Source organism: Podarcis vaucheri (genome assembly GCF_965113315.1).
Source record: "Podarcis vaucheri genome assembly, chromosome: 7".
NCBI classification, from domain to species: domain Eukaryota; kingdom Metazoa; phylum Chordata; class Lepidosauria; order Squamata; family Lacertidae; genus Podarcis; species Podarcis vaucheri.
The window spans coordinates 27,009,333-27,037,049 of NC_138765.1; the positions used below are offsets into that span (position 1 = coordinate 27,009,333).

General features: G+C 48.0%; 2 protein-coding genes across 11 annotated transcripts in view; one reads left to right on the top strand and one right to left on the bottom strand.

Moving 5' to 3' along the window:
- LOC309537346 (uncharacterized protein) overlaps positions 1 to 21,944 on the bottom strand; it is a 40,302-nt gene extending 18,358 nt beyond the window's left edge. For 4 of the 7 annotated variants that reach the window (XR_014221818.1, XR_014221819.1, XR_014221820.1 and 1 more), the window contains exons 1-2: positions 21,684 to 21,944; positions 4,109 to 4,186 (exon numbers count right to left, since the gene is read on the bottom strand). Coding sequence is in view for 1 of the 7 variants with exons in the window: in XM_082232223.1 (XP_082088349.1) it covers positions 21,684 to 21,739 (56 nt within the window). In the remaining 6 variants the exon portion in view is untranslated. Of the gene's footprint in view, positions 1 to 430; positions 1,044 to 4,108; positions 4,187 to 21,683 lie in introns of those variants that run through there. The other 3 variants (XR_014221821.1, XM_082232223.1, XR_014221824.1) reach the window with 2 other exon arrangements.
- An 84-nt stretch (positions 21,945 to 22,028) lies between these two features.
- Positions 22,029 to 27,717, top strand: part of CATSPER4 (cation channel sperm associated 4) — a 35,806-nt gene continuing 30,117 nt past the window's right edge. For 2 of the 4 annotated variants that reach the window (XM_082231687.1, XM_082231689.1), the window contains exons 1-2: positions 22,029 to 22,144; positions 24,364 to 24,444. In XM_082231687.1, the coding sequence (XP_082087813.1) occupies positions 22,118 to 22,144; positions 24,364 to 24,444 (108 nt within the window). In that variant the 5' untranslated portion in view covers positions 22,029 to 22,117. The remainder of the gene's footprint in view (positions 22,145 to 24,363; positions 24,445 to 27,717) is intronic. The other 2 variants (XM_082231686.1, XM_082231688.1) reach the window with 1 other exon arrangement.

Here is a 27,717-nt window from a genome sequence, read left to right on the forward strand (position 1 = left end):
TTTGCCACATCAGCAATGGCAGGAGTCAGCGTTGCATTCCTGGTCAACATCCTGTGCTTAATTTTGGGCTGTGAGCTTTTATGTTTGGTTCTATGAGACTCAATATGCACTTTTTTTCGCTCACAACATTGAATGGGCTTAAAGGCACAGCTCAGCTTGATGTGTTGCCATACTGCAAAGGATTCTGGGGCATGTGCTAGAATGCACCATGGATGGAAGGCACTGCTGTGCCCAGTTGCTCTCATCCTGGCTCCTATGTCAACCAAGACTGCACTCTGTACTTTGCCTGATATTTTTGTACAGCTTCCTAAAATCCTAGAATTGTAGAGTTGGAAGAGAGCATAAGGGTCCAACCCCCTTTTTGCCCAACATGGGGTTCAAACTCCTAACCCTGAGATTAAGGAGTCCTGTACTCTACTGACCAAATTTCGAATGCAGAGGATGATTGGGAGCAGTGGCCAATGCTCCCACACCACTTCAGATTGCAGAGAAGGATCAGAATGGCAGTGCAACCATTCTCAAAGGGCAAGCATTCTCTGCGACTCTGCAAGGCATGGACGCTAGCCCTGGTTGCCATCCCATCAGTTGCAAGCAACATTCCCATGCAAATCTGAATTGTGGGGCAAGAGTAGTCACAGGGAGTGCTGTGGAACACTCCCAAGGACTCTTGAGAACTATATCAGAAGGCAGCCCTAAAACTCTTTTGTAGGGCAAGAGTGATAGGGATGCACAAGAGAAGGCCAGGAATGTTGGGCAACACTCCCTTAACCCCTTCAGATTCCCAAGGAAAGATCAACATTGGCAGGCAAGAACTTTTAGGGAGATTTGCACACCCATGTCTGAACCTCAGAACACTAAAGAACGTCCGATAAACACTCAGTAACGGACCCCTGCTCCCCTCCCAAAAACACAGCTTGGAAAACCACCAGACAACATCTAAGGAAGAAAGATAGTCAAAAGTCCGATTTTATTATTGCACAATTGGTAGCAGCCGTCTCTGCTTTCACATTCAGAGGCGGGAGTGGTTTCAGGTTCAAGGGCACCTGGGCAAAGCAAATATTTGTAAGCCTCTCTGGATTCACCTGGGAGAAGCAGTCACAGCATTGCAAACAAGCCACACTGGGTGGCTGCGCCTGGCAGCCATTTTAATTGCCCACAATGCCCTGGAACAATGCTGTCCTAGAGCACTGTGGGAAATCTGACATGTCCGCTCCACCCAGCCCACCAGTGTTGTTCAGAAGGCTATGGTGAAGAGGGGTGTGTGTGTGAGAGAGAGAGAGAGCGAGCGAGAGAGCGAGAGAGAGAAATTAAAAGGGGTGGGCAGGGCTGGTATCAGCAGTGGTCCGCGCTACAGTGCTGGCAGCCCAAGGCTGCTGGGCACCAACCCAGCCCTGCTCTTCGGCAAACCTAACCCTGCTCTGATCCACTGCACTGCAAGGGCACCAGAAAGGGCAGGAACCTACTAGTTGGAGTGTGGGGGGGCGCTCAGATCGATAGCCCTCAAGCTGATCCGGCTTGGCTTTTATTCGTTCAGCCAGTGAGACTCTTACTCTGAAGCCTCCCCCCACCTGTTTCCCTCCCCCTCCCTTTTTGTGCTGAAAGGGGGGGGGGAATTAATGCAAAGTTGCTTTAAATTAGAAAAGGAAAAAAAATCCTGACACAGAGAACAACTCTGGCCGGCTGCTGGCTGGTGGGTCTTGGCAGGCTTTGGAAACTGATGCAATCAGCCGTGATTAACAGTGGGGAGAGGCCTGGCTTGACAGCACTCCCCCACCTGCGTTTGCCATTGTGTTCCTGTTAGCTGCTCGCAGGTGTTTGTTGGCGCCAGGCTGTCTGAGCTCCCAGCCTCGGCTCCTTCCCCCGCCCCTCCCTGCCGGCTGATCTCTGCCTCTCCGCTTCCAAGTCCATTCAATGCGCCTCTCTCTCTCTCTCTCTCTCTCTCTCTCGCTCATTCACACGTCTGCAAACAAGGCCCCACATAGAAAAGGCCCAGCCGCTTGCTCTCGCGCTTAATAGCCCCATTCCAAAAAAGAAAAAAGCACCATCTATTGCTCTCGAAACGCCAAAAATCCTGCACAAATTCCTGCCTTAATTTCTCTGCAAGTTCTCTCCCCCGCCCCTCCCGCCTTCCTCGCGCGTGGTGGTACGGGGAATACTCAGAAGTCTTCTCTTTGGTCCTCCACCCCCCTAGCCCTTTCCCCCTGTTTATTGCTCGCTCTCGATCGGGCCAAAGGGGGCTTTTGACCGCGAAATAATTGAAAGAATTTCATTCCTCTCATCTCTCTCCCTACCCCTCTCTCCCCCCCCCCGCCCGTCTTTCCTTTCTCTTCCCACCCGACCTTTATAGAGAGGAAGAGAAACGTAGAGGCCGCTTCCAGTTTTCCTCGTGCACTGAGATCTGTTTAATCGCTCCTGGAAACCGGGTAGTTGGGGGCGGGGGGGGGGGAAGAAATGTGCCGAGCCCTGCCCTTAAGTGATTTAAAATCATTTCCAAGAAAGGGGGGAGGGGCGGTATGTAAAACAGGGTTGCTAATAATATTGCTGTTGTTACTTTGGCAGGGCTCCTGTGCCTTTTAACAGCTGCCCAAGCTGAACTCCCCACAGGTAGTATTTCCCCCCAGGGTTGCATGTGCGGGGCAGGGAGCGAGGTTAGGGGTTCACTTGTTGAGCTTGTGCTGGGAGTTGGGGTGGCACCGGCCACCCTCTGTCAACACGAGTGTGCGGTAGCATTTGGGTGCAGAGGAACGTAAGCTGCGGCTCGGGGGTCTCATCCTTGCCCCCCTCCAGCTCAGCATTTTCCGCACTGAATAGCAGTGGCTTTGCAGGATTTTTAGACCTGGGACACTCCCAGTCCTATCCAGAGATGCCAGGGATGGAACCAGGGGCCCTTCCACCGACCTATAGCTTTTCCCCATGGAGGAGGCCTGCCTGTGAATCACCTGTGAACCTGTGGCCCTCTAGATGTCTTTGGACTCCAACTCCTATCAGCCCCAGCCAGTCTGGCCATAGCTCAAGTATGGTGGGAGTTGGAGTCCAGCCACATCTGGAGACCCACAGGTCCCCCATCCTTGGTCTGTTCTGACTGGTAGCAGCTTTCCAGGCTGAGGTTGTTCCCAGTCTCTGCTCCCTGGCTGTTTTAATTTTCTATGCCAAGGATTGATCTTGGGACCTTCATGTTCTCTGCCACTGAGCTGTGGTTCCTGCTGCCCTTGAAAGCCCTGCTAAAGAGAGAAAACATGGGATATCAACCCATCAGGCAAGCTCTCCTCTTCCTCCAAAATGCTGTGAAGAAGAACCACCCAATCTACATAATGAACTGCTGTATATAATGGCAACATGCTGGTCCCTACTGCATCTGGGGTGAAGAATCTATGGATCTCCAGATGTTGCTGGACTCCCAACTCCCATCATCCATGACTATTGACCACGCTGGCTGGGGCCAATGGGAGCTGCAGTCCAACCACATCTGGATGGCACCAGGGTCCCCACCCTAGCTGCAGCAGTTACCAGCATGCTGCCATTACATGCTGTAGCTTACTCTATACTTCAGACTTCTCTGTCGTTGCAGAAAGACCAACACAAAACAAGAGGAAATGGCGTTTGTGTGTGTGTTGTGTGTAAAAACACACTTAAGAACTTCGTAAAATTTCCCAAACCTAAAATAGACTGAAGGAGGCCTTCAGAACAGAAGAGTCGACTCTCAAACAAATCATTCACATCTTTTACTTACACTCACTACCAGCTTTTGGAATCAGGCATAGCCAGTGGAGAGGGGAGGATGGGAGTTGGATGTCCAAGAACCCCTGGAGAACACCGTATTGGTTCCCCCGATTTAGAACATCATCTCCAGGATCACTGATTTGGCCTGCACCACAGCTTGAGCCTTCTGGTGTGGCTGGTGTGCACCATCCCAATCAGGTTAAGGCCAGATCTGGGGGTTGGGGTGGTTGAACAGCCTAAGAAAACTGCATGCACACATAGCACTGAAAGTGAAAGATGTCTAGAAGAGGCCCAGATCTTTTATAGGGCATTCACCACTTTTCTCCACTGCTACAATCTCATCCACCACTCCGCCTGCCTCCACCCCCGGCATTCCCTCCATTCTCACCGAACGGCAGAGTCTTAGATAACTCCTGCTGCTCTCCAGGCCTTTCCCCCCTTCTTCTTAAAGGTTGCCAGATGTTCACTGTCAATAGGAAATGGACATGATTTCAGAAACACCTACGAAACAGCCAGCTCTATCCTTATCTCAGTAGAGACCTGTAACAGACAGACACGCACATGCCTCCACAACGGACAGGCCTCATAAAAGGGAGACACCCTGCCCCCACCTTCGATTCTTCCAGAGCATGGATGGGCAATTTGTTTGATGCTGGAAAAGCAACCATGACCACAAGGACTCCAAGCAATTTGATGCCTGTATGATTGACATAGTTTGCACAAAGCTGGCGTGTTCAAGCCCAAAGCTGATGAACACATAGCATTTCCTCTGTGCACTTACTTGTGCCATTTTTAAACTAGCCTGCACATACCCACTCTCACAAAAAGTCCTGAATTTGTTCTTTGGAAAAATCATCAGCTCAGATCCTGATTTATACTTAAGACACAGTAACGGGAATCCTTCCTGGCAAATAAAAGATAGCTTTGGTTTTCGGAAACTGCAAGCCTGAATAGCTTTAGGAAACGGGTTTTGTTTACATTAGGAAATGTGATGAATCTCACCAGCTTCAATCTCCCAGCCAGCTGAGATAAGCAGGAGTTGCGTGGCGAGTTCCCGCCCCCCACCAAGATAAATAAACACACGAGACACCATAATTAAGGTTAATTGGGCGAATTAGGCCACAACTTTATTGAATTCAGGAATGAGAGGCATTGGCTTAGGCATTGGTCCTAACGACTATCCGGCTCCAGCCCATTTGCTGGAGACACGGTGAAGGGTTAACACTGCGGGGGAGTCTCCCGCTGAGGCACGTCGGCTAAGAGCTCCCCCGGGTCACCGCTCTGGGGCGTGCCTTTGGCCCACACCTCCATAGGCTTCGGACAGGGCCACGCCCCCCGGAGTCCTTTAACGGACCACCCTTCGTTCACTGGGGGGAGGTGATGGCGTTCCTCCCCCCCCCACATCCTCTTAACCCCTTCTTACCAATGCCTACCGCCAATGCCGAAGAGTTGTGACGAGTTGCTACGAGGTAGGCGAAAAACCAAAAGGCTGGAAATTGCCAATTGGGAAAAATTCCTACCATGCCCCTTGCGGCGACAGGCCGAAGCCCATAGCAAAGTCAGACCTACCTAAAGCCCAACTAAAGGGAGGGAGGGTGGGGAAACGTGGGGCTAGCCGGAGAAGAGAGGGCGAGCCCCCTCCGCTCCGGCCCTAAATAGGGCAAGCCACGCCCCCTCCAGCCAGCCGATTGGCTGGCCGGGAGGCGTGGCCGGATGGGATTCCCCTGCTCTCGCGGGGGCTGAGACCAGCCCCCGCTCACGTGGGGAAGGGCGTGATGCCCGCAACCCCACCTCCTGGGGCAGGCCCGGAAGTGGCTTTGCGGAATTGCTTAACCCTGAACCTCAAAGAACCTCCTGGGTCAAAACAAATGAGATCTGTAAGGTTGGGGTCTACATGCCAGTGGTGGGTGGGGCCATGGCTACATCATCATCATCATCATTTGTTAAATTTACATTTGGTCCATGCAAAACCCAGAGGTTCCTGCACACGCAGTAGACACAAATGCCTCTCCATCAAAAATCACCTCTCCAAGAAGCATTCTGGTTACATCAACACCTTCCAACTAAAGCACATTTATGCCACTTTTACTGTTATGGCTTCCCCTTAAGAATATTGGGTACTGTAGTTTATCTCCTCATTGAGCTACAATTCCCAGTGCCCTTGACAAACTGCAGTTCCCATGGTTCTTTGAGGGAAGCTGTGTGGTTCAATGCACAGGGAGGACGCAACCTATGACAATTAAAAGGCGCATACCAGCCAGGCAAAAAGCACTGAAGAAGGGAATATAACGGCCAGTGAGGATATGTGGTTGAGGAAGAGCCCCAAGGGTCTGCGAGAAAGGCTTGGGGGGCGGCTCATATACATCCTTAGCATATGTCATGAACTGGCAGGATGACAGGGAAGAGGAAGAGGATCCTGCCAAGAGGTGTAGCTGGGACTGGGAAAACACCTGGGCAAGCAGGGGATGGGGAAGGAAGTACTCACAGGGTGATAGAGGATGACAAGGGGATGGGGGTCAATGCACAGGGACCAGAGAACAGGACCCATCACCAGAAACAGAGGAGCCCCTGTCTCCACAAACACACAAGGGGCGCTCTAGGAGGCTGAGACAGGCAAGGGCCCACAACCCAGCACACTAGCTGGCTAGGTGGGGCTTGCTAGCTCTGGGAAGAGGTGTGATTCCTCAGCTGCTGTAGGCTTGGAACAGGTGAAAGGCACCTGCCTCCTCAAGCCCAGATGCTGCAATCAGCATGCAAACTACCAAAGGGAAGCAGAGCTGAGGTGCTGTGTTTGCTCAACTGCCCATGTCGATGGACCTTGTTTTGGATGCTCCTGGACCTCCATGGGACTGCACTTTGGGTTTGACTCTGGACTGTATCCTGACTGCTGGACTTCAGCCTTGGCTACTTGGATTGACCCTGGCCATTTCCTGACCTTTGGACTTTGGGTTTTGGACTTTGCTTGCGTGGGTTGATCCTTGCACTTTGAACTTTTGACTTGGCATGCTGACTTGCTGCCAGGTAGGCCAGGGGTTCAGAACAGCTTAGTGTGTGAGAGATCCCAGGCATCTCCAGTGCTCTCTCTTCTAAAGGAAACCTGCCCTGTAAAACGGGGGTCCAGGAACCTTTAGCCTTTGCAATGTGCTAGACTATATCTCTCTGCATCCCTGATTGCTGGTTTGCCTGCTGGGAGTTAGAATCCACAAACTAAACAACTCTGTATGTAGTTTATAATATAATAGTGCCAAAATAATAATGGCATGTGCAATTCAGTATCTCAAAGTTGTGCATGCCATTATTATTTTGGCATTATATATATTATTTGAGATTTAATGTAACAGAAGGTGTTGAAATGCTGTATATTATTGTTAATGGGTTTTTGTAAACTACATACAGAGTTTGTGATTTATCTCTCTGTATTCCTTGGGTGTGGTATGGGAGTTAAAGTCTGGCACCTTCTGCAGTGCTACAGGTTCCCCATCCCTGCTGAAAAGACGGGCTTGCAGTTCCTCTTGGGGGCACGCAAGACCCAGTTATTTATTTATTCTAAAGTTTTATATCTTGACCTTTTCCAAAGCTTTCCAGGACTGTTTACCAAAAAAAAAAAAAAGCACCCCAAAAAAGCAAGTCACACAGGCAAAACATTATAAATAGCAGCATGCAAAACCAATGCAAAATTGTTGGGGATTTGCATACGGGAATTCATTGATGTGTGATGGTATCTTAACAGCTTTGGCAATCCAGCTGTAAGGTCTTTGAGCTGATCTCCAAGCTGAAGTTTGACACGCAGAGGAGTGTGATGGGCATGTTAGGCTTGCCGTACGCCAGGAAAATGTCCTGGTTTTCGGGCGTAAAAATGGCGTCAGGGGGGAATTTTGCTGAATTGGTAAAATGTCAGGGGAAATCTGGATGTAGGGCAATGCGATGGAAAAAGCAGCGAAAACAGCTCCAAAATCTTAAAATCATTATTGTTGGGGGAAGTTTCCCCCCCAAAAAAAAAGCTCAACAATTTAGGTGGGTTCCTGGTGTCAGGAATGATACTTTTTGAAACATGGCAACCCTAGGGCACGTTGCCTGATTTGTAGCTTGCTCATGGCTGCCTGTGCAAGATCTACTCCTGGCTGAGAAATCTCACCACCCCATAGGCAAAGCACAACCCCTGAAATGCAACGTACGGATGCAACGTCCATCTTTCGCCAAGCTGAAACATCACCATAATATGACATTAATAACATTTATTATTTTTATTTCATTTATGTCCCACCTTTTTCTCAAAGGAGCTCAAGGTAGAGCACGTGGTTCTCGCCATCCTCATTTAATCCCCACCACAACTCTGTGAGGGAGGCTAGCCTGAGAGGCAGCGAATGGCCCAAGGTCAGCCAGTGATCTTCATGGCCCAGTGTGGGTTTGAACCGTGGCCTGCTGGGTCCTCGTCTGACACTCTAGCCACTACACCACACTGGCTCTCAAACTCAGCCGTCGGAGAGTGGGGGTGGTGAAGGAATTTTAAAATGTGTATCTTGCAACTTGATGTTCAAACCATGAAATGCAAATTTAATGTCAAACTTGTATCTCTGTGTCATCTTGAATGACGGCACCCGCATTCCGTGGCTAACCCTAGATTTGGTGATGGATTTCACTCTCGCCTGAGACAAAGAGGCTCATTCAGGAGATGAAAAGGAAGAAGTGCTTTCTGCCTCTGATGCAGAAGAGTTGTTATGGTCACAAGAAAAGCCCTGCTGCATCAGACCAGAGGCCCATCTTAGTCTGGCATCCTGCTGACCACAGCAGCCAACCACAAACAGGACATGAGTGCAGCAGCTGATTGCGTTTCCCAGGAACTAGTATTTATAGGAACATAGAATCATAGAATTGTAGAGTTGGATGGGACCCCAAGGGTAATCTAGTCCCATCCCCTGCAATGCAGTAATCCCAACTTAGAGCATCCATGGCAAATGGCCACCCAACCTCTGCTTTAAAAAACCCAAGAAAGGAGAGTCCACAACCTCTCTTACTGCGAGATTATTCTTCCTGGTGTTTGGTGGGAATCTCCTTGGTTTGGGGGGTGTTGTTGTTGTTAAGTTAATTAAATTTGTATACCTTCTATAAAGGGACGCGGGTGGCGCTGTGGGTAAAACCTCAGTGCCTAGGACTTGCCGATCACATGGTCGGCGGTTCGAATCCCCGCGGTGGGGTGAGCTCCCGTCGTTTGGTCCCAGCTCCTGCCCACCTAGCAGTTCGAAAGCACCCCCAAGTGCAAGTAGATAAATAGGTACCGCTTTATAGCGGGAAGGTAAACGGCGTTCCGTGTGCTGCGCTGGCTCGCCAGAGCAGCTTCGTCACGCTGGCCACGTGACCCGGAAGTGTCTCCGGACAGCGCTGGCCCCCGGCCTCTTAAGTGAGATGGGCGCACAACCCTAGAGTCGGACACGACTGGCCCGTACGGGCAGGGGTACCTTTACCTTTACCTTTTACCTTCTATAACCATAGATCTCAGGGCAGTTCACAACATAAAATTGAGATATTAAATACATAGTAAAAACAAAAGCAAAGACAACCCAATAACCCCCAACTTCCACAACACATTTTTAAAAGGGCATCAGAAGTCATTCACACAAAGGCCTGGTTAAAGAGAAATATTTTTGCCTGGTGCCTAACGGTGTATAATGAAGGTGCCAGGCAAACCTCCCTAGGGAGAGCGCTCCATAAACAGGGAGCCACTGCAGAAAAGGCCCGTTCTCATGTTGCCACCCTCCAGACAAAGGAGGAAACAAGCTTGCTCCATCTGACAGCCCTTGAGATATTTGAAGATGGCTATCATATCTCATCACAGTCTGCTCTTTCCCAGGCTAAACATACCCAGCTCACTCAACTGTTCTTCAGAAGGCTTGGTTTCCAGACCCTTGATCATCTTGGTTGCCCTCCTCTGCACACATTCCAGCTTGTCAACATCCTTCTTAAATTGTGGTTCCCGGAATTGGACACAATATTCTAGGTGTGGTCTGATCAAGGCAGACTAGAGCGGGACTATTACTTCCCTTTATCTGGACACTCTACTTCTGTTGATGCAATCTAGAATAGCATTAGCTTTTTTTTGCTGCTGCATCACACTGTTGGCTCATGTTAAGACTGTGGTCTACTAAGACTCCAAGATCCTATTCAGATGTACTACTGGCAATCCAGTACTGGTAGAGTGAGAGATTATTTATCTCCTTAGAATCATAGAATTGGAAGATTGGAAGGGGCCCAAGGGTGATTTAGTCCAACCCCATGCAACACAGGGATCACAGCTAGCACAATGTGTTCAGATTAATGTAACATTCTGTCTTTATATTTCTCTCTCCAAACTTCTTCTTTCTAAAATGTCACTTTTTTATTTATTTGACCTATATTATTGAAATGTAAAGTGTGATGTTTATAAAATAAAAAAGAAAGGAAATTGAAATATGTCTTAACACTGACTCTAACCATTGACCAGTTGGCTAAGTGCTGTCTACACTGGCTGCCAGCAGCTGTCCTGGGGTGTCAGACAAGGAGTCTTTTTCAGACCTACCAAGAGATGGCAGGGATTGAACCTGTGTTCTTTGGCATGCAAAACAGGTGCTTGCCTGCACCATGCTGCCTCTTATTCTAAATGGAATGGGAAGATGATGACTAATAGCCATTGATAGTCTTGTCCTCCTTGAATTTGGCTTAAAAGTCATTAGGCATCACAACAGAAAACTGGAGGGCCTTTTGTAAACAAATTATACTGTTTCCTCCAGTACTTTGTTCGCTGTGCCTCTTTGTCTCCCACAATTGCCCTGCTGGATTTTCACTAAACTGCTTCCCCCACCCTTATAAATGCTCAAAATGGTTGTCTGTGCACCATGCATTCAAAGCATGTTTAATGCACCCCACACAAAGAACATTGGGAACTATAATTCTCACAGAACAATGATTCCCAACACCCAGTGCGAGCTGTAAATGCATGGTGCGACACAGCCAATGTGCAGCCAACAATTTGTGAGCATGACTTTCTCAGGTGCTGGTGGCCTTTTGAGTTGGGATTTGAAACCTCTACATTCCAAACTTAACTTGGTGGTGTTTCTTCAATCAGGACAATGGCCATGTTTTGGCTGGGCGGAGTCGTGGTGCTGCTTACTTACCACCCTCTCCTATGTGGATCCATTGGCTTCCACCTGGGCTTAGATTTGCTGACCCACTCCAAGCAGCCCTATAAGCAGGGAGGTTGTCAGCTATTTAAAAAACTGGGGGGGGGGGCACAGGTCCAAATTTGCATCAAGTGACACACATTGGCATAAATTGTGCATATGCTAGTTTCAGCAGGGGCGCGTAACCTCAGGCCTTGGGAGCCAAATGTGGCCCTCCAGACCTTTCTATTTGACCCTTGCAACTTTCCCTAGACTAGAGTTCAGCAACCTTTTTCAGCCATGGGCCAGTCCACCGTCCCTCAGACCATGTGGTGGGCTGGACTATATTTTTTTTTGGGGGGGGGAAATGAACGAATTCCTATGCCCCGCAAATAACCCAGAGATGCATTTTAAATAAAAGGACACATTCTACTCATGTAAAAAGACCAGGCAGGCCCCACAAATAACCCAGAGATGCAGATTAAATAAAAGGACATATTCTACTCATGTAAAAACACGCTGATCTGTCCATGGGCCGGATTTAGAAGGTGATTGGGCCGCATCCGGCCCCTGGGCCTTAGTTTGCCTACCCCTGCCCTAGACCCCATCCCTCAACTGGCGCAGCCTCACGCCCTGAGTGTTATGCTTGGCTGGAATGTGTCCTTGGACTCTGATAATGCCTCTTGCTTGTCTTGTTGTTGGCGCCCATCTATCTCGAGAGAGTGTGCCTTCAGAGACGAAGTCAAACTGCATAGTAACCTCTCTGGGGGTGCAAGCCTGGGCAGTGTGTGTGGAGGTCCTGGGCTGCCCAGATGGCAAGACCCCTCCCCTCTCAGACTCGCTGATGTGATCCAAAGGAAAGCAGAGCAATACATTTGGCACCAGCTTGGCTGCAGGAGTTGCCAGGAGGAGGCGTACAAAGTGCCATCCAACCGCCTTAGGGACTCTGCTCCAGATTTGTGTAGGGTTAACTCCTTAGCCTTTTCTTCTCCCAAATATGTCTTGCTTGCCTGGATGGAAGATAAAGAAGGGAGTTTGTGAGTGTATGAAGAAGCTAGCCTACTGTACAAAGGTGTTGTTGTTTAGTCGTTTAGTCGTGTCCGACTCTTCATGACCCCATGGACCAGAGCACGCCAGGCACTCCTGTCTTCCACTGCCTCCCACAGTTTGGTCAAACTCATGCTGATAGCTTCAAGAACACTGTCCAACCATCTCGTCCTCTGTTGTCCCCTTCTCCTTGTGCCCTCCATCTTTCCCAACATCAGGGTCTTTTCCAAGGAGTCTTCTTTTCTCTTGAGGTGGCCAAAGTATTGGAGCCTCAGCTTCAGGATCTGTCCTTCTAGTGAGCACTCAGGGCTGATTTCCTTCAGAATGGAGAGGTTTGATCTTCTTGCAGTCCATGGGACTCTCAAGAGTCTCCTCCAGCACCATAATTTGTACGCGGGTGGCGTTGTGGGTTAAACCACAGAGCCTAGGACTTGCCGATCAGAAGGTCGGCGGTTCGAATCCCAGCGACGGGGTGAGCTCCCGTTGATCGGTCCCTGCTCCTGCCAACCTAGCAGTTCAAAAGCACTTCAAAGTGCAAGTAGATAAATAGGTACCGTTGTGGCGGGAAGGTAAATGGCGTTTCCGTGTGCTGCTCTGGTTCGCCAGAAGCGGCTTAGTCATGCTGGCCACATGACCCAGAAGCTGTACACCGGCTCCCTCGGCCAATAAAGCGAGATGAGCGCTGCAACCCCAGAGTCGGTCACGACTGGGCCTAATGGTCACGGGTCCCTTTACCTTTACCTTAACATGTATAATAATTGTTCCACCCACCTTTGTCTCTGGCCCCGCCCAGCACTGACATGTGGTTCTCAGAAAGATGAACAGAAGGGAATGTGGCACATAAAAGTTCCCCACCTTAGGGATAGGAGATCTGGGGGCCTGGCAAGAAAGACCACCTGGTGTTTGGGCCCTTGGACTACCCCGTAGTAACACCCCAGCCTACAAGCTTTTTTCTGCTTGGGGGCAAAAGATGATTCATGCTGCTGACTGATTCATTTCCAGGCCCTTCCTGGCTATTTTCCCACCTCTCAATCCCATCTGGTTTCCAGCGCTTCTTCCTAATGCTGACATCCACCCCACTCTCTGTCCCAGCAAGAGTTCCTCAGGTCGAGGAGAAATGCTTGGGGGATGAGTCGGAGAAGGCGATAAAACTGTTCAGACAAACCTTTTCTCTTTCTTTCCATTTTTGGCATTGATGCTCACCAGAAGAAAAAGGACCTGCTTCTTCTCAATGGTTCAGCCAGACTAGAATATAGGGTGTGTTTTTTATTACAAAAATTTAGGAGGCTGTGCTTATTCCCTTTCTAATATGGTCAGCCAAGCAGGAATTTCATTTCAAAATGGGTCATAGCTCCATAGTGGAGGGAATGTCCAAGATGCTAGAGATCTGAAGTCCATCTTCGGGTTTTGTTTTTCTGTAAGATCAGGTAGTGCAGGGGTGGGGAACTTGTGGCCCCCAGAAGCTGCTGGACTCCAGCTCCCACAAGCCCCAGATGGCATGGCCAATAGTCAGGGATGACGGAAGACGTAGGCTTTGTACCCAGTATCGTTGATGCACTCTCACTGCCAATGTCAGAAGCAAAGTACACATGACATCGCCCACAATCCTTATATACATCTTATAGTTTCACCCCATGTCACACGTCCAGCTTCCCAAATAACTAGTGTGCACAGTTGCTCCTTCTGATGCCCTTGTCTCCAATGAGAAATTGCATACACCATGCATCAGGCAACATTGCTGCAATTCCTTGGAAGGGCTTTTTTTTTTTGTACTTTCCTGATTCCAGAAGCTATCAAACTCCTGCAGAACCACTTTCCCATTGACAGGGCTTTCTAGCCAGTTCTGTACAAGTTCGCTTACCATCCTCTCATCTAGGCTGTTCTCTATTTTGATGAATCAGCGGTGAAATGGAAACAGGAGGCCCATTTCCCAAAGCTGTGGACTTCATGAGAGTCAACCAAGTTTGGGCCCCTTGGAGCTTTTTGGTGGGCCAGAGCGTAACTCTTTGTCACCATCTAGTGGGCGAAGCAAACAGTTGTCTCCAGGCCAGGGCAGCATCTCATGTGAGGAGGCTGCATTACAAAGCAGTCCCAGCGCATCTTCAAACAGGACGTCAGCTTGCCACAGACCCAGTTCCTCCCTAAATGGCCTCTGTCCAGTATATCTGAAGGAGCGTCTCCACCTCCATCGTTCTGCCCAGACACTGAGGTCCAGTGCTGAGGGCCTTCTGGCAGTTCCCTCACTGCGAGAAGCCAAGTTACAGGGAACCAGGCAGAGGGCCTTCTCGGTAGTGGCACCCGCCCTGTGGAACGCCCTCCCACCAGATGTCAAAGAGAAAAACAATTACCTGACATTTAGAAGACATCTGAAGGCAGCCCTGTTTAGGGAAGCTTTTATTGTTTGATGCATTACTGTATTTTAATATTTTGTTGGAAGCCGCCCAGAGTGGCTGGGGAAGCCCAGCCAGATGGGCGGGGTATTATCTATCTATCTATCTATCTATCTATCTATCTATCTATCTATCATTATATCCCACCTTTCCTCCAAGGAGCTCAAGGTGACATGAACAGTTCTTTCCCACCCCAATTTTATCCCGACAACAGGCCCTGCAAGTTGAGAGGCGGTGACTGACCAAAAGTCACCCCATTGGAAGACCAGGGTTCAAATCCATACTCAACAGCAGGACACAATGTGTGCCGGGAAGAGTGTGACCTAACCACCTGTGGGGTTGGCCCGGCCTATAATACTTTTTCAAGGGTCTCAGTCTACCACAAGCTTAACATGAGTCAACAGTGTGATGCAGCAGCAAAAGATGCTAATGCTATTCTAGGCTGCACCAACAGGAGTATAGGGTCCAGACCAAGGGAAGTAATAGCACCACTTTATTCTTCCTTGAATCTGGAATCCTGTGTTCGATTTTGAGCACCACAATTTAGGAAGAATATTGACAAGCTGGAATGTGTGCAGAGAGGGGTGACCAAGATGATCAAGAGTCTGGAAACCAAGCCTTAGGAGAAAACAAGCTTGCTCCATCTTCCATGTGACAGCCCTTGAGATATTTAAAGATGACTATCCTATCTCCTTGCCAACAAAGGTCCGTATAGTAAAAGCTATGGTTTTCCCAGTAGTGATGTATGGAAGTGAGAGCTGGACCATAAAGAAGGCTGATCGCCGAAGAATCGCCGAAGAATTGATGCTTTTGAATTATGGTGCTGGAGGAGACTCTTGAGAGTCCCATGGACTGCAAGAAGATCAAACCTATCCATTCTGAAGGAAATCAGCCCTGAGTGCTCACTGGAAGGACAGATCCTGAAGCTGAGGCTCCAATACTTTGACCACCTCATGAGAAGAGAAGACTCCCCGGAAAAGACCCTGATGTTGGGAAAGATGGAGGGCACAAGGAGAAGGGGACGACAGAGGAAGAGATGGTTGGACAGTGTTCTCGAAGCTACCAGCATGAGTGTAACTAAACTGCGGGAGGCAGTGGAAGACAGAAGTGCCTGGCGTGCTCTGGTCCATGGGGTCACGAAGAGTCACGAAGAGTCGGACACGACTAAATGACTAAACAACAACAACAACATCATCCTATCTCCTTTCAGTCTGCTCTTTTCCCAGGCTAGTTTTCTCCTGCTCTGGAGGGTAGGACCCATACCAAATGGATTCAGGTTACTACAACAGGAGATTCCGATTAACTTTCTGAAAGTTCCGACGAACTTTCTGAAAGAGCTGTTCAACAGTGGAACAGATTCCCTCGGGGTTGTGGATGTTATATTCTTATTTCATGGAAGTTTTAAAGCAGAGGTTGGATGGTCATCTGTCATGGATACTTTAGCTGAGATTCCTGCATTTCAGGGGGTTGGACTAGGTTGCCGTTGAGATCTCTTCCAACTCTACAGTCCTATGATTTTATGATACTCCTGTTATGATTATTACTATTAGTTTATTAATTGCCTTCTACACAATAGTCTCAAGGTGATGTTCAATAAAACCAAGAAAAAACACTTGAAACCACACAAAAACCACAGATACCTTTACAAGAAAACAAAAACAGTACAAAACCGACACTCATGGCATAGACCCATTTATCCAGCTGGAACTGCCTGTCAGAACAAGAATGTCTTCAATTGTTTCCGGAAAGTGCAAAGAGTGGGAGCTTGCCGTATGTCAAGAGGAATGCTATTCCACAGAACAAGGGCAGCCTGGAAGTCCCTGTTTGACAAGCTTCTGAGATCTTTGGAACTTGCAGGATATGTTCCTGCAGACCATAGTGATCTACTGACTATTTAAGGGGTAAAGCGGTTTATTAAGTAATGGGCCAGCCACCACTGTGACCCCACACAAAATGCCTCTGCTAAAGGACTCTGTACATAACATCCTTCTTGGGTCATTGCTGGGAGAAACAATGGCTTGGGGCAGCCATTTTGCCACCGCCCATGTCCCTGGCAGGTCCTGACTTTTGTTATAACCATGAAAGCATATTATGTTTGAACGTTCCATTGCAGTTTATCAGTAACGGGTTGGGGGGAGAGCAAGTAACACCAGCGGCGTAGCGTGGGTTGTCAGCACCCGGGCCAAGGCAAGTAATTTGCGCCCCCTAACCTGGGGCAAGGCAAGTAATTTGCGCCCCCTAGCCCCTAACCTGCCGCCGCTGCCAGCTTCTTCTTGCTGCTGCCTGGTCTGGTCTGGTGTGGTTCTCTCACGCGCTCAGCGCTGCGCTGGGGGGCCACTGCACTGTCCTTCCCCCAGATAGTCCCTCGCTCTCTCTCCGCACCGCACGCCTGGCACCCACCCCCTCCACAGTGGGCGGCGCCCCAGCGGCTCAGATCGGATTCGCACAGCCAGCACTGCAGTGAGAGAGAGTGAGTGAGCCAGGTAGGGGCAGAGAGCTGCGAGTGCGAGCGCCCCCCCGATGTTGCGCCCGGTGCGGCCGCCCCCCCTGCACCCCCCACGCTACGCCACTGAGTAACACATCTGCCTCGAACAATCAATGACTCAAAAGCTGTGTCAGTTTTCGGAATCCGTAGAATATTCCAACAATCCCCTCTTACATCAGCATGCTTAAGACTTTGCCATTTACCTGTGCCTCTTTTTAAAAACTGGCATTTTTAATTCCTGCCTTCTTGTTTGTCGGTTGGTGTCCTGCTGTAACTTTAAAACAACAACAACAACAACAACAACACATTTTTATTTATACCCTGCCCTCCCTGGCCAGGGCTGGGCTCAGAGTGGCTAACACCAAATGTGAATTACAATAAAACGTAATAGAAAACAACAAACAAACAAACAAACAAACAGTTAATTAAAATATGGCTTAAAATACAGCTTAACTGCGATTCTCGGCATCTGCTTCAGACTGACTTGGGGAATTTGCTTGCACCATTCTGCTATTTTATAACGGGAGCAGCTAATAAATCGTTTCAAGGAAATGAATAAAAATAGATGCCATGGACTTTTAACATGCCCCTTGAGAAGAACTGGGCCCCAAATGGCATTCGCCACATGCAAAATGTGGGATAAACTGTTTGCATTCCACTTTGCCATCAAGAAGACTCCTGAGAAGTGGCTCTTCTGTTGGGTGGAGGGCTCTGGTTTGCTTTTTGCTGTTTTAGGGAATGGGGGGGAGGGGGTGGTGTTCAAAGGCGCTGTTGAAGCCCCATGAGCTGGAAGATGCAGTCAGACCGTAAACTTGGGTGGTGCAGCTCTCTGCAGCTGGGACACCACCCAGGCTTATAATTATCTCTAATTCCTCCCCTGCTGCTGCCACTGTGTTAACGATGCCCGCAGCTGCATGCTGAAGGGGCAATTAATTGCCTAGCCCACGTAACCGTGGTTACGGGAGGGATATACAGCCGGTGGGTAAAGATGGAAATCGGTTGATCTGAAGCAGCAACAGAAAAGACCGACTGACTCCAGGACGGAGCTGGCAAGAGCTGTTTATTACCAACGGGAATCCTTGCGCAGGTTCTCAGCCTCCCTTTGAGGGAAATCGAGGTGGCAATCAGGTGAGGCTGTATCGTGTCCAGCTGGTGTGGACGGGCTCCGAGCATCTGGGATCCACGTTCCTTTTTCCTGGGACCCTGAAATCCACCAAAATAGTGGCTTGGGGCAGAGCCATGTGCAAGCTGGTGGCTCAGGGGGTGGGGTCAATTCCCTACTGCAGTGTGCCTTACAAACCATGGCGCTGGGATGCTTTGCAGATACAGGATGCTTAAAACACTGCCTCGCTCCCTGCATACCCTAAGAGTTCCTATGTTCTGCAGGAGAGGGCCTTCACAGATACCATCAGGAGGCCCATTGCAAAGTGCTGAAACCAGGCCTTCGGTGTGCTACAATGGCAGATCTTGGCGCCTCAAATTTCAGCAGTGCCTGCCCTGTGCGATGCCAAAATCCGGTGTCCCCAGCTTCTCGCCTTCCATTGGAGAGCCCATCAGACAAATGTTTCTCCTCCAATGCACCATCTAAAACTTTCTCCCAGTTGGTATCTGTCTTTAGTCTGAATCAATTTTATGTATGCGCTATTGTTGTTTTAAACCACAATTCTCTTTTTTAAAAAAAAGAAAGAAAAAGTTTTCCATATGCAGTTGTTTTACGTGTGCTATTGCACATTGCTTTGGGATGCCTCACGGGAAGTGATTCATAAATGAAATCATCTCCATCTATTACAGATCAGGAATTCCAATCGCCTCTTTTTGCCCTGGGGGAGGGAGGGGGCTATTTGTAAACAACTGGAAGTCAGAACTCCTGGCAGAAAATCCCCCTGCCATGTACCAGAAGAAGACAATGATCTGTCTCCTGTACAGCGCGTTGTGCCATTCTCTTTTATATATATATAATGTGCTTTTTTCACATATGCTGCAGGTGTGGTGGTCTAAGGGAGAATTTCTTCAGAAAAAAGAGCTGATCCCAAATCAGAGGGCTAAGAGTGGCTGCTGGAAGCCCCCTAGCCCCCTGTGCCACCTTACAACTGTTAATCTAACAGTGCAGCAAGCAAGGTGCCTAGGTATGGTTGCCAGGGCAGAGTCTACTATCCAAGCCAGGATCTGATTTCCTTGCATTATTTCAGCCTTAGTACAACACCCCTTAGGGGATGCGGGTGGCACTGTGGGTTAAACCACAGAGCCTAGGACTTGCCGATGAAAAGGTCGGCAGTTTGAGTCCCCATGACGGGGTGAGCTCCTGTTGCTGGGTCCCAGCTCCTGTCAACCTAGCAGTTTGAAAGCACGTTAAAGTGCAAGTAGATAAATAGGTACCGCTCCAGCGGGAAGGTAAACGGCGTTTCTGTGTGCTGCTCTGGTTCGCCAGAAGCGGCTTAGTCATGCTGGCCACATGACCCGGAAGCTGTACCCGGAGGCTCCCTCGGCCAATAAAGTGAGATGAGCGCCGCAACCCCAGAGTCGGCCATGACTGGACCTAAGGGTCAGGGGTCCCTTTACCTTTACCTTACAACACCCCTTGGCTTAGGTGGGTATAAGAGAAGTGGAAAATTGGGGAGCAGTGTGCAGTGGTGTGTAAGGAAGTCTAACAAAGTTCTGATTTCCCAGCTGGGATAGCTCAGTCAGTACAGCATGAGACTCTTAATCTCAGGGTTGTGGTTTTGAGCCCCACGTTGGGCAAAATATGACCCTGGTGGTCCCTTCCAACTCTACAATTCTATGCCTCTGTGATTCCCCCCACTGCTTGGATGCTGGTCAGTAAGGCTGGTTAGAAGTGTGGCGTGGCTTAGGGAGATCGAGAGGTCAGGAGGCCAAATTTGGTCCCTGGGGCTGAAGGTCCCCAAACCTTCTTTAAATTAATATGCTGCTATGCCCCCTTTCTGGGCAGCATTAGAGCAATTGTACTCCAAAGCTGTTTCTGCAGAAAAGCTTTAGATTCAGCACTAAATTAGAGGCAGTTTTTGTTGTTTTGTTTATTTAATAAATGTATATCTCAAGTTTAAAAAAGAAAGAAAAAATGAATTATTCATATTTTGCAAAGCGCATACAGTGGTACCTCGGATTAAGTACTTAATTCGTTCTGGAGGTCCGTTCTTAACCTGAAACTGTTCTCAACCCGAAGCACCACTTTAGCTAATGGGGCTTCCTGCTGCTGCCGCGCCACTGGAGCCCGATTTCTGTTCTCATCCTGAAGCAAAGTTCTTAACCCAAGGTACTATTTCTGGGTTAGCAAAGTCTGTAACCTGAAGCGTCTGTAACCCAAGGTACCACTGTAATTCCTTAGGATCTGTTGTTTTGACTGTTGTTATGCCTTCCAGCCATACTGCCACAGGCTGTGGGTCATGAGACTCTTAATCTTAGGGTCCTGGGTTTAAGCCCCACATTGTGCAAATGATTGCTAGATCATGGTCCCTTCCAACTTTACAATCCTATCATTCTGTCATGTGCATGCTGACAGTCATATGATGCACTCCGCAACTGAGTTGTTTCTGGTTAAAGAAATGTGAGCGAGGGAGAGTGGTGGCTGGTGCCCATTGGGGCTAGTGGGGTGGAACATAGAGGGGCTAAGAGAAGGTGGAGCCAGGGCCAAAGATAGGTGGAGCCAGCTAATAGGTGGAGCCTGCTGAGAGCAAGGAAGAGGAAGCCTATTGGCAGTGGTACCTCCCTGGGGAGGCAGGTGGGGGTTGGCTGAGGGCAGATTGAGTTTCGTGGGGCAGTGCCCCTCTTGCCCAAATCGACCTGCCTCCACTGCTGGCACCTGACTGCCGGCAAAGCTAGCTGAGCCTATGGCAGCATTGACAAAACCACCAGGGCCTGGTTGAAGAGGAATGTTTTCTCCCTGTTTTGCACTCGTCACTTTTTTGTTGTGAACTGAGATCCACAGATGAAGGGCAGTATACAAGTTTAATAAATAATAAAATTAAAAATATCCATACATGCACTCCCCCAGCCAATTACTGTACCTGTTTCTTCCATCCTTCCTAGTCTTTTCTATTCACTACTTTCTTTTTATCTCATTCCTTTCTATTTACAGCTTCTTCACTTCTTCATCACCACCACCATCGTCAGGAGCAGCAACAAATCTTTGTCTCTTTTCCAGATTGCCTTTAATCCCTCCTCTGGCTTTTCCCCCTCAGAGCAGGGAGACTTTGCTCTCCTCCTTGACCACAAACTCCTCTGTCTCCTGGCTACCTTTACTCAGCATAAAAGGGGCTGTTGGTGCTGGCATTAGTCCAGCCAAAAGGCTGTGGCACAGCCCCAGAGTGTCAGGCAGGCAAGGGAGGAAGCCCTGGGCAGGCTGTGGCACTGCGAGGCCCTTGCCCCCTGAAAGTGGGAAGGGTGAGGTCAATGAAGTATTTAATTCACTCTTCATGGGATCAGACGGATTTGCCTAACAAGGCTCAGACAGCCCTGGAAAAGCGGCTTCCATATTATTTCTTGGTCTCTTGCCTCCCCTTTGTGGTCAAAAGGTGCAAGTGCAGAGCTGTCAAATCTGGGAGAAAGCATGCATAATGACGAAATGTTAGGCTTCAGATGTGCTATTTTAAAGCACACCTGAAGCATCATCATTCCCTCAAAGAATTCTGGGCAAGGGAAGTTTACCTGTTCACCGAGTTACAACTCCCAGGAACCCTTAACAGAGCTGGTCCACCTCCTTCACTTTGGCGTTGGGGAAGAGGATGGGGTCAAAACTAGAATTAGTTGCCTCTGCCTGTCATTGGCCTCCTCCCTTTCCATCCGCCCTGCCAGCCCCGTAGTGGTGGCTGCTCTGTTTGCGTAAATGGGGCTCTACCCCACTAACCTCACTTGGCCTTCTGCCAGCACCCACCTGCCTGACTTCCTACTTACCTCCAGTCCAGGGGGGTGGGGCTGGTTGCAATCTTCCTCCTCCTAAGTCTCAGCATTGCCCCTTGTGGACTTCAGCAGGGAGAAAGGGGACAGAGACAAAACTAGAATGAACTAGTTCTGCCCGCTATTGGCTGGGGCTCCACCTGCCATTAGCTCTGGCGCCCCCTACAGTTGGGCTCCCTGACTTCTGCCCTATCAGTCTCAATGGGCACCAGCCACTGTTGATGTTCCTCCCACCTGCCATTTTCTCTCTTATCCCCCTCTCTCCTTCCCCCTCCCCCTATAGTTTCCTGTTTATTCCACGTAGCAGGAGAGAATGGAGGCTTCTGTGATGTCATGCTTACAGCCAGGATTTCATGATATTAGAATGCTGAGGTCACAATGCAAGAGGGAGGAATGGTTTCGTAGGTGGTGGACTTGACGCTGCAGGCACAATGGTTGAACGTCGTAAGAGCTCTCTGGTGAGATCCTGGGGGTTGATTTCTCACAACTTCAGGAAGCCGGCGGGGTTTGCCCTCCTTCTCTTTGTGGAGCAGCAGAAACCTTTCTGCCCGCTGACCTTTCTTCTCCCCAGAGAAGCAGTGGCAAATTTTGACTGCAGGACCTCATCTCGAAAGCTGCTATTGCTGCAAGGATTGCATGTCTCCTTAGGTTCGAAGCTAGACTAAAGTTGAAATTAAAAGTTTTCCTCATTTTTGTGGCATGACTGCAATCCGATGCTTAGTTACCAGGGAGAAAACAGGCCAAGCTTTCTGTTAGGAATGCTAAAAAAACCCCTCAAAACCCTGTTGCAAGGAGGTCTCACCACTTACACTGCTAGCATGAAGCAGGAACCCCATCAAATAAAAGGAAATCAGTATCCGGCTTCTACTGGATTGCTTGCTTATTCTGTGACTTTGAGCACTTTCAGACTGCAGTAAATTTGCAGGTGGGATTCAGTGGCATGCCAGCACATTCGGGTTCCACAGTTAAGGTGAATTTGCAGGCCTTGTGCAACCAATTCACTTCCCTAAAAATAAAATAAAACCCAGATCTTTTTGCAGTAAGGAAAGTGGCAGGGAAATGCAATGGGAAAATGCTCAATAAAGAGGTGATCTGGAAGTGACCTTTCTCTGTGCTAATCTGTCACAAGCCATAGCAAAACTTGAAGGCCTCATTAGCACCTTCTTCATTTGCTAGATAAAGGAGGGCCTGGCAGTTGGCCTGGAGATCCTATGGATGATGCCTTCACTCTTGCTCTGGAAACAAGTCCTGGAACTGCAGTTCCAACACATTTCCCTTCCATTACCCCAGTTCTCGGCTCCCATCCCAGCACAAAACACATTTGATATAGCTGAAATCCTTGTATCTCACTCACCTTCCAGTCCTTCCATCTTTCTGATGCTCCCCATGAGGCCAAATGATTTTTGTCGGGCTGGAGCAATTTGGAAAGAGGGATGTGAAGTTCAAGCATATCCTCCAATGGATGGAAATAGGGGCACATCCTTGTAATAATAATAATAATAATAATAATAATAATAATAATAATAAAATATTTTATTTATATCCCGCCCTCCCCAGCCGAAGCTGGGCTCAGGGCGGCTAACAACAATCAAATAATCAAACAGTCAAATAGTCACACAATCTAAAAATATTTCATTATAAAAATTAATTAAAATCAAATTGATGGCAACCAATTAAGCAAAATTCTGTGCAGGTTGCCAGAGGAGGGAGTCAGGCTGCGCCCTGACCAAAGGCCTGGCAGAACAACTCTGTCTTGCAGGCCCTGCGGAAAGATGTCAGGTCCTGCAGGGCCCTAGTCTCTTGTGGCAGAGCATTCCACCAGATTGGAGCCGCAGCTGAGAAGGCCCTGGCTCTAGTTGAGGCCAGCCTAACCTCTCTGAGGCCTGGGACCTTCAGGATGTTATTAATATGAGGATTATTTTATTATTAATGAGGATTATTATGTTATTATGAGGATGTAACATCCCAGTTCTCATTTTACCAAGGATCATTTCCTCAACCCCCAGCATATTACACATCACAAAAAACCAGGTCCTGTCTGTTGTATGCTGCATATATTGACCCTACACTTGCCTGTTCTCCACTGACATAAAAAACCAACCAACTCTGTGCTTTGCATTAGAGATAGGTCAGAAAAACAAAGTCTTAGTAGATTGATTAGAAGGTTGTCATTCTCCTAGTAGGGATGGGGACCCCCAGGCCCAGAATGTGGCCCTCAGGACCTCTCTGTCTGGCCCTTGGGACTCTTCTCTGCCTCCCTGCCGCCACCACCCGCCACTGGTCCTGTTTTGCAACCTCCTTGAGTGTTTTCGCCTGGATGGATTGCAACCTTGAACACTGGCAGTGCCTCTTGCTTGCCGGGATGGAGGGTAGAGGTGTGTGTGTGTGTGTGTGTGTGTGTGTGTGTGTGTGTGTGTGTGTGTGTAAAACTCACATTCCTTCCCCTGCCTGGAAGGAGGATGTGTGTCAGTGTGTGTAAAACTAGGCCACTGTTCAAAGGTAGAAATGGCATTTATTGCTCCCACACACTTTTGCCTCTGGCCCTGCCCTCTACTGGCATTCACCCCCCATCAGGAATGTGACCCCCAATATGAAAAAAGGTACTCCCCTTATGATACGCACGTTCAATATGTTTAGCCTGCTCCCACAAGAGTCTCTGTGTTTTCCTGTCTCCCAGGTGGCTGACGTAGGCGGTCAGGGACTTATTACTGAAGCAGAAGTCCCCGAGATCAACTGCAGATATGTCACTCGTAGTCAGGTATTCTTCTTTCCCTCCCCCCCTCCCCTGCCTCTCCTCTCCAAGGCTCAATCTCTTTGCTTGTTGTTTGACTTTATTCCAGAGCTCCCTGAACTTTCTTTTCCCCCCAGGTTTTGTTTTTTAAAGTTTTTATTCAGTTTTATTCAGCATTAATACACACATATTGCGAATATACAAGCATACATTTCAATACATTTCAATAAATTACAATATACAAGCATACATACAAGCATACATTTCATACAGTCCTTAAAAATGTTCAAACATACCTACACTCAATCGCACAGATAATTCCTTTTCCCATCACCATCTACCACCCCTCACCCCACCTTTGTCTTAGACTTCCAATCTACTCAATTGCAATTTCTTTCCACTTCTATTGCTTTCTTTCACACACCTTTAACCTAATTTCATGCTTCTTTTTCTATTACACATTGTTATCCATCTTATTTAGTATTTCAGTATTTAAAACGGAACTTGTTTATTCTAATAGGAGTTCTGATTTTTCGATATGGTTTTGCAAGTATCCTTTAAACACCTTCCAGTCCCTGTCTATCTTCTCTTTTGAGATCCTTCCAAATTCTCCCATTGTTTTGGATATATTGTAGTACTCCAGTAATTTGGCAAGCCACTCTATTTTTGTCGGTATAATACCACTTTTCCAATTTTTCTCAATCAATAGCCTTGTTGCTACTGTTGTGTATAAATATAATGTCTTGTCTTCTTCCTTTAGACTTCCTGGTACTATTTCCAATAGAAAACCTTCTGGTGTTTTCCTAAATGAATATCTGAACATTTTTTTTCATTTTGTTATATATTGTTTCCCAAAATTGTTTGATGTTTAAACAATTCCACCATATATGTATCATAGTACCTTTTCCAGTGTTGCATCCCTGAATTTTCATAAGAGCTCTGCTCCATCTGGTCCAGTATCCTGTTTTCCACAATGGCCAAGCTGTTGGCTATTTTTTTCTAAGTCCTGCAGAGTGATTCAGCAGTTTTACCCTCGAAGCCCTAGGGATGAAGTAGATGCCACACACAAGACTTTGATGATGACTCTTTACTTGCAGGATGGCATCTATTTACAAGCAGTGTCATACATATATACTAAGTCCGATGCAATGCCTTTTGCTCTCTTGAGCCCAAGAGAGTGTCTTCTTGCTACTTACTGTAAACGCTTGTGAAGCAGTCCAAGCTATAAATTACTGTATAGCTCTTCTGTCCTCACCAACTCCTCCAGACACAACGACTTCACACTCAGAAAAACATTGGCAAAACGGGGGAACAACCAGCCTTCCTCCAATTCCCACACCTACCTAAGACACACACATGCTCACTTTTAAAGGGAGTTAACAAACTGACAAGGCAATGATTCAGTGTTTCTGTGACCTTAGTTGGAGTCACAAGATTTTGCAGCTGTTGCATTGCATTGAATTGGTTTTCTTTCCCCCGGTACAATTTATTCTTTGTAAAATACATTTTCTAATGAATACAGTACAAATACTAACAGTGGCCAAGCCAGAGTCGGCTCAAGATGTTTTGCTGCTTGAGGTGAAATAAAAGGTGGTTCCCTTCCCCAAGGCACAGACAGAAGCCAACTGGGTTGGTAAAAGGTAAAGGGACCCCTGACAATTAAGTCCAGTTGTGAACGACTCTGGGGTTACGGCGCTCATCTCGCTTTACAGGCCGAGGGAGCCGGCATTTGTCCACTTCTGCAGACAGTTTTTCCAGGTCATGTGGCCAGCATGACTAAGTCGCTTCTGGCGAAACCAGAGCAGCGCACTGAAACGCCATTTGCCTTCCCACTGCAGTGGTACCTATTTATCTACTTGCACTGTGTGCTTTTGAACTGCTAGGTTGGCAGGAGCTGGGACCGAACAACAGGAGCTCACCCCGTCACGGGGATTTGAACCGCCAACCTTTCAATCAGCAAGCCCAAGAGGCTCAGTGGTTTAACCCACAGCGCCACCCACATCCCTCAATGGGGTTGATAGCTGACTATTATTCCAATAGTGGGGAAGGGCAATGCCATCTACTGCGGTTGATGGCAGCAGTCTAGCCTAGGGGGTACATAGCACTACAGCTCTGGACACTGCACAGACATCAGAATCTGCCACCTGAAGCTGCTGCCTCACTCTGCCTCATTGCAGGGCCAAGCAGATGTCCATGGGAAGCTTACAAGCAGGACATGAGCTGGTGTTCCCCAGCAACCAGCATTCATAGACATGCTGACTCAGATACTGGAGGTATTGCACAGCTATTGTGGGATTTTAATAGGCTTCATAAAACCAGAAACTCAGTGCAGGAGCCCCCCAATCATCTTCAAATGCAATGTCTGTTGAGTCATGCATGTTTCCTCCAGTGTAAAAAAAAGAAAATAAAGGATATAAACAAACCTTTTCAAGGACCACTTGGTTTGATCTCTGGATTTGCTTTACAGTAAAATCTCCTTTTTTACCAGACCAGCTGGAATCATTTAACTCTTTTGCTAATACCAAGGCGGTTCTGTTGCCTTCCCTTGCTGTGTTAAGAGCTAAACTCTTGTCAACATGCCTATTATTCTGGGAGACATATTATGCAGCAGATTACATTGATGATAGGAGCAAATATTAGGCTTTTCCCAATGTTGATAATATTTAATTGGACTGAGGACGGTGTGTCTGCACAACAGATATCTTAAAAAAAAGAAGTCTTATTGAAGTTAGAGTACTATGGGTGAGAAAATGGAAACACCCTCATGTCGCATCTATATGGGATGGCTACTGAATAACCTTGAATCAACGGAAATGGAGAGGCTGAGTTAGTCCATCAGAGGAATGACACCGCCTATACAGTGGTACCTTGGTTCTTGCACTCCCGAAACTGTTTGAAAACCAAGGTGCAGCTTTCTATTGGCTGCAGGAGCTTCCTGCACTCAAGCAGAAGCCACGTCGGACGTTCGGCTTCCAAAAAAGTTCACAAACCAGAACACTTACTTCCGGGTTTGCGGCGTTCAGGAGCCAATTTGTTCAACAACTAAACCATTCAAGAACCAAGGTACCACTGTAATACGAACTTGGTTGATTGGTGGTCATACTTTGTAAATTATTGTAACACAAATCTGAGAAATATTAGGCTTGAAATATGTTCATTTATGTACATAAGATTTGTGGAACTCTCTAAATAAATAAATAAATAAATACAATAAAGAAGAGATCTTCTTTATGCAGCTCTTAAGTGCATTGCACTATTTTGTTTTATTTATTTTTTAAAAAAAGGTTTGCTCAGCTTCTA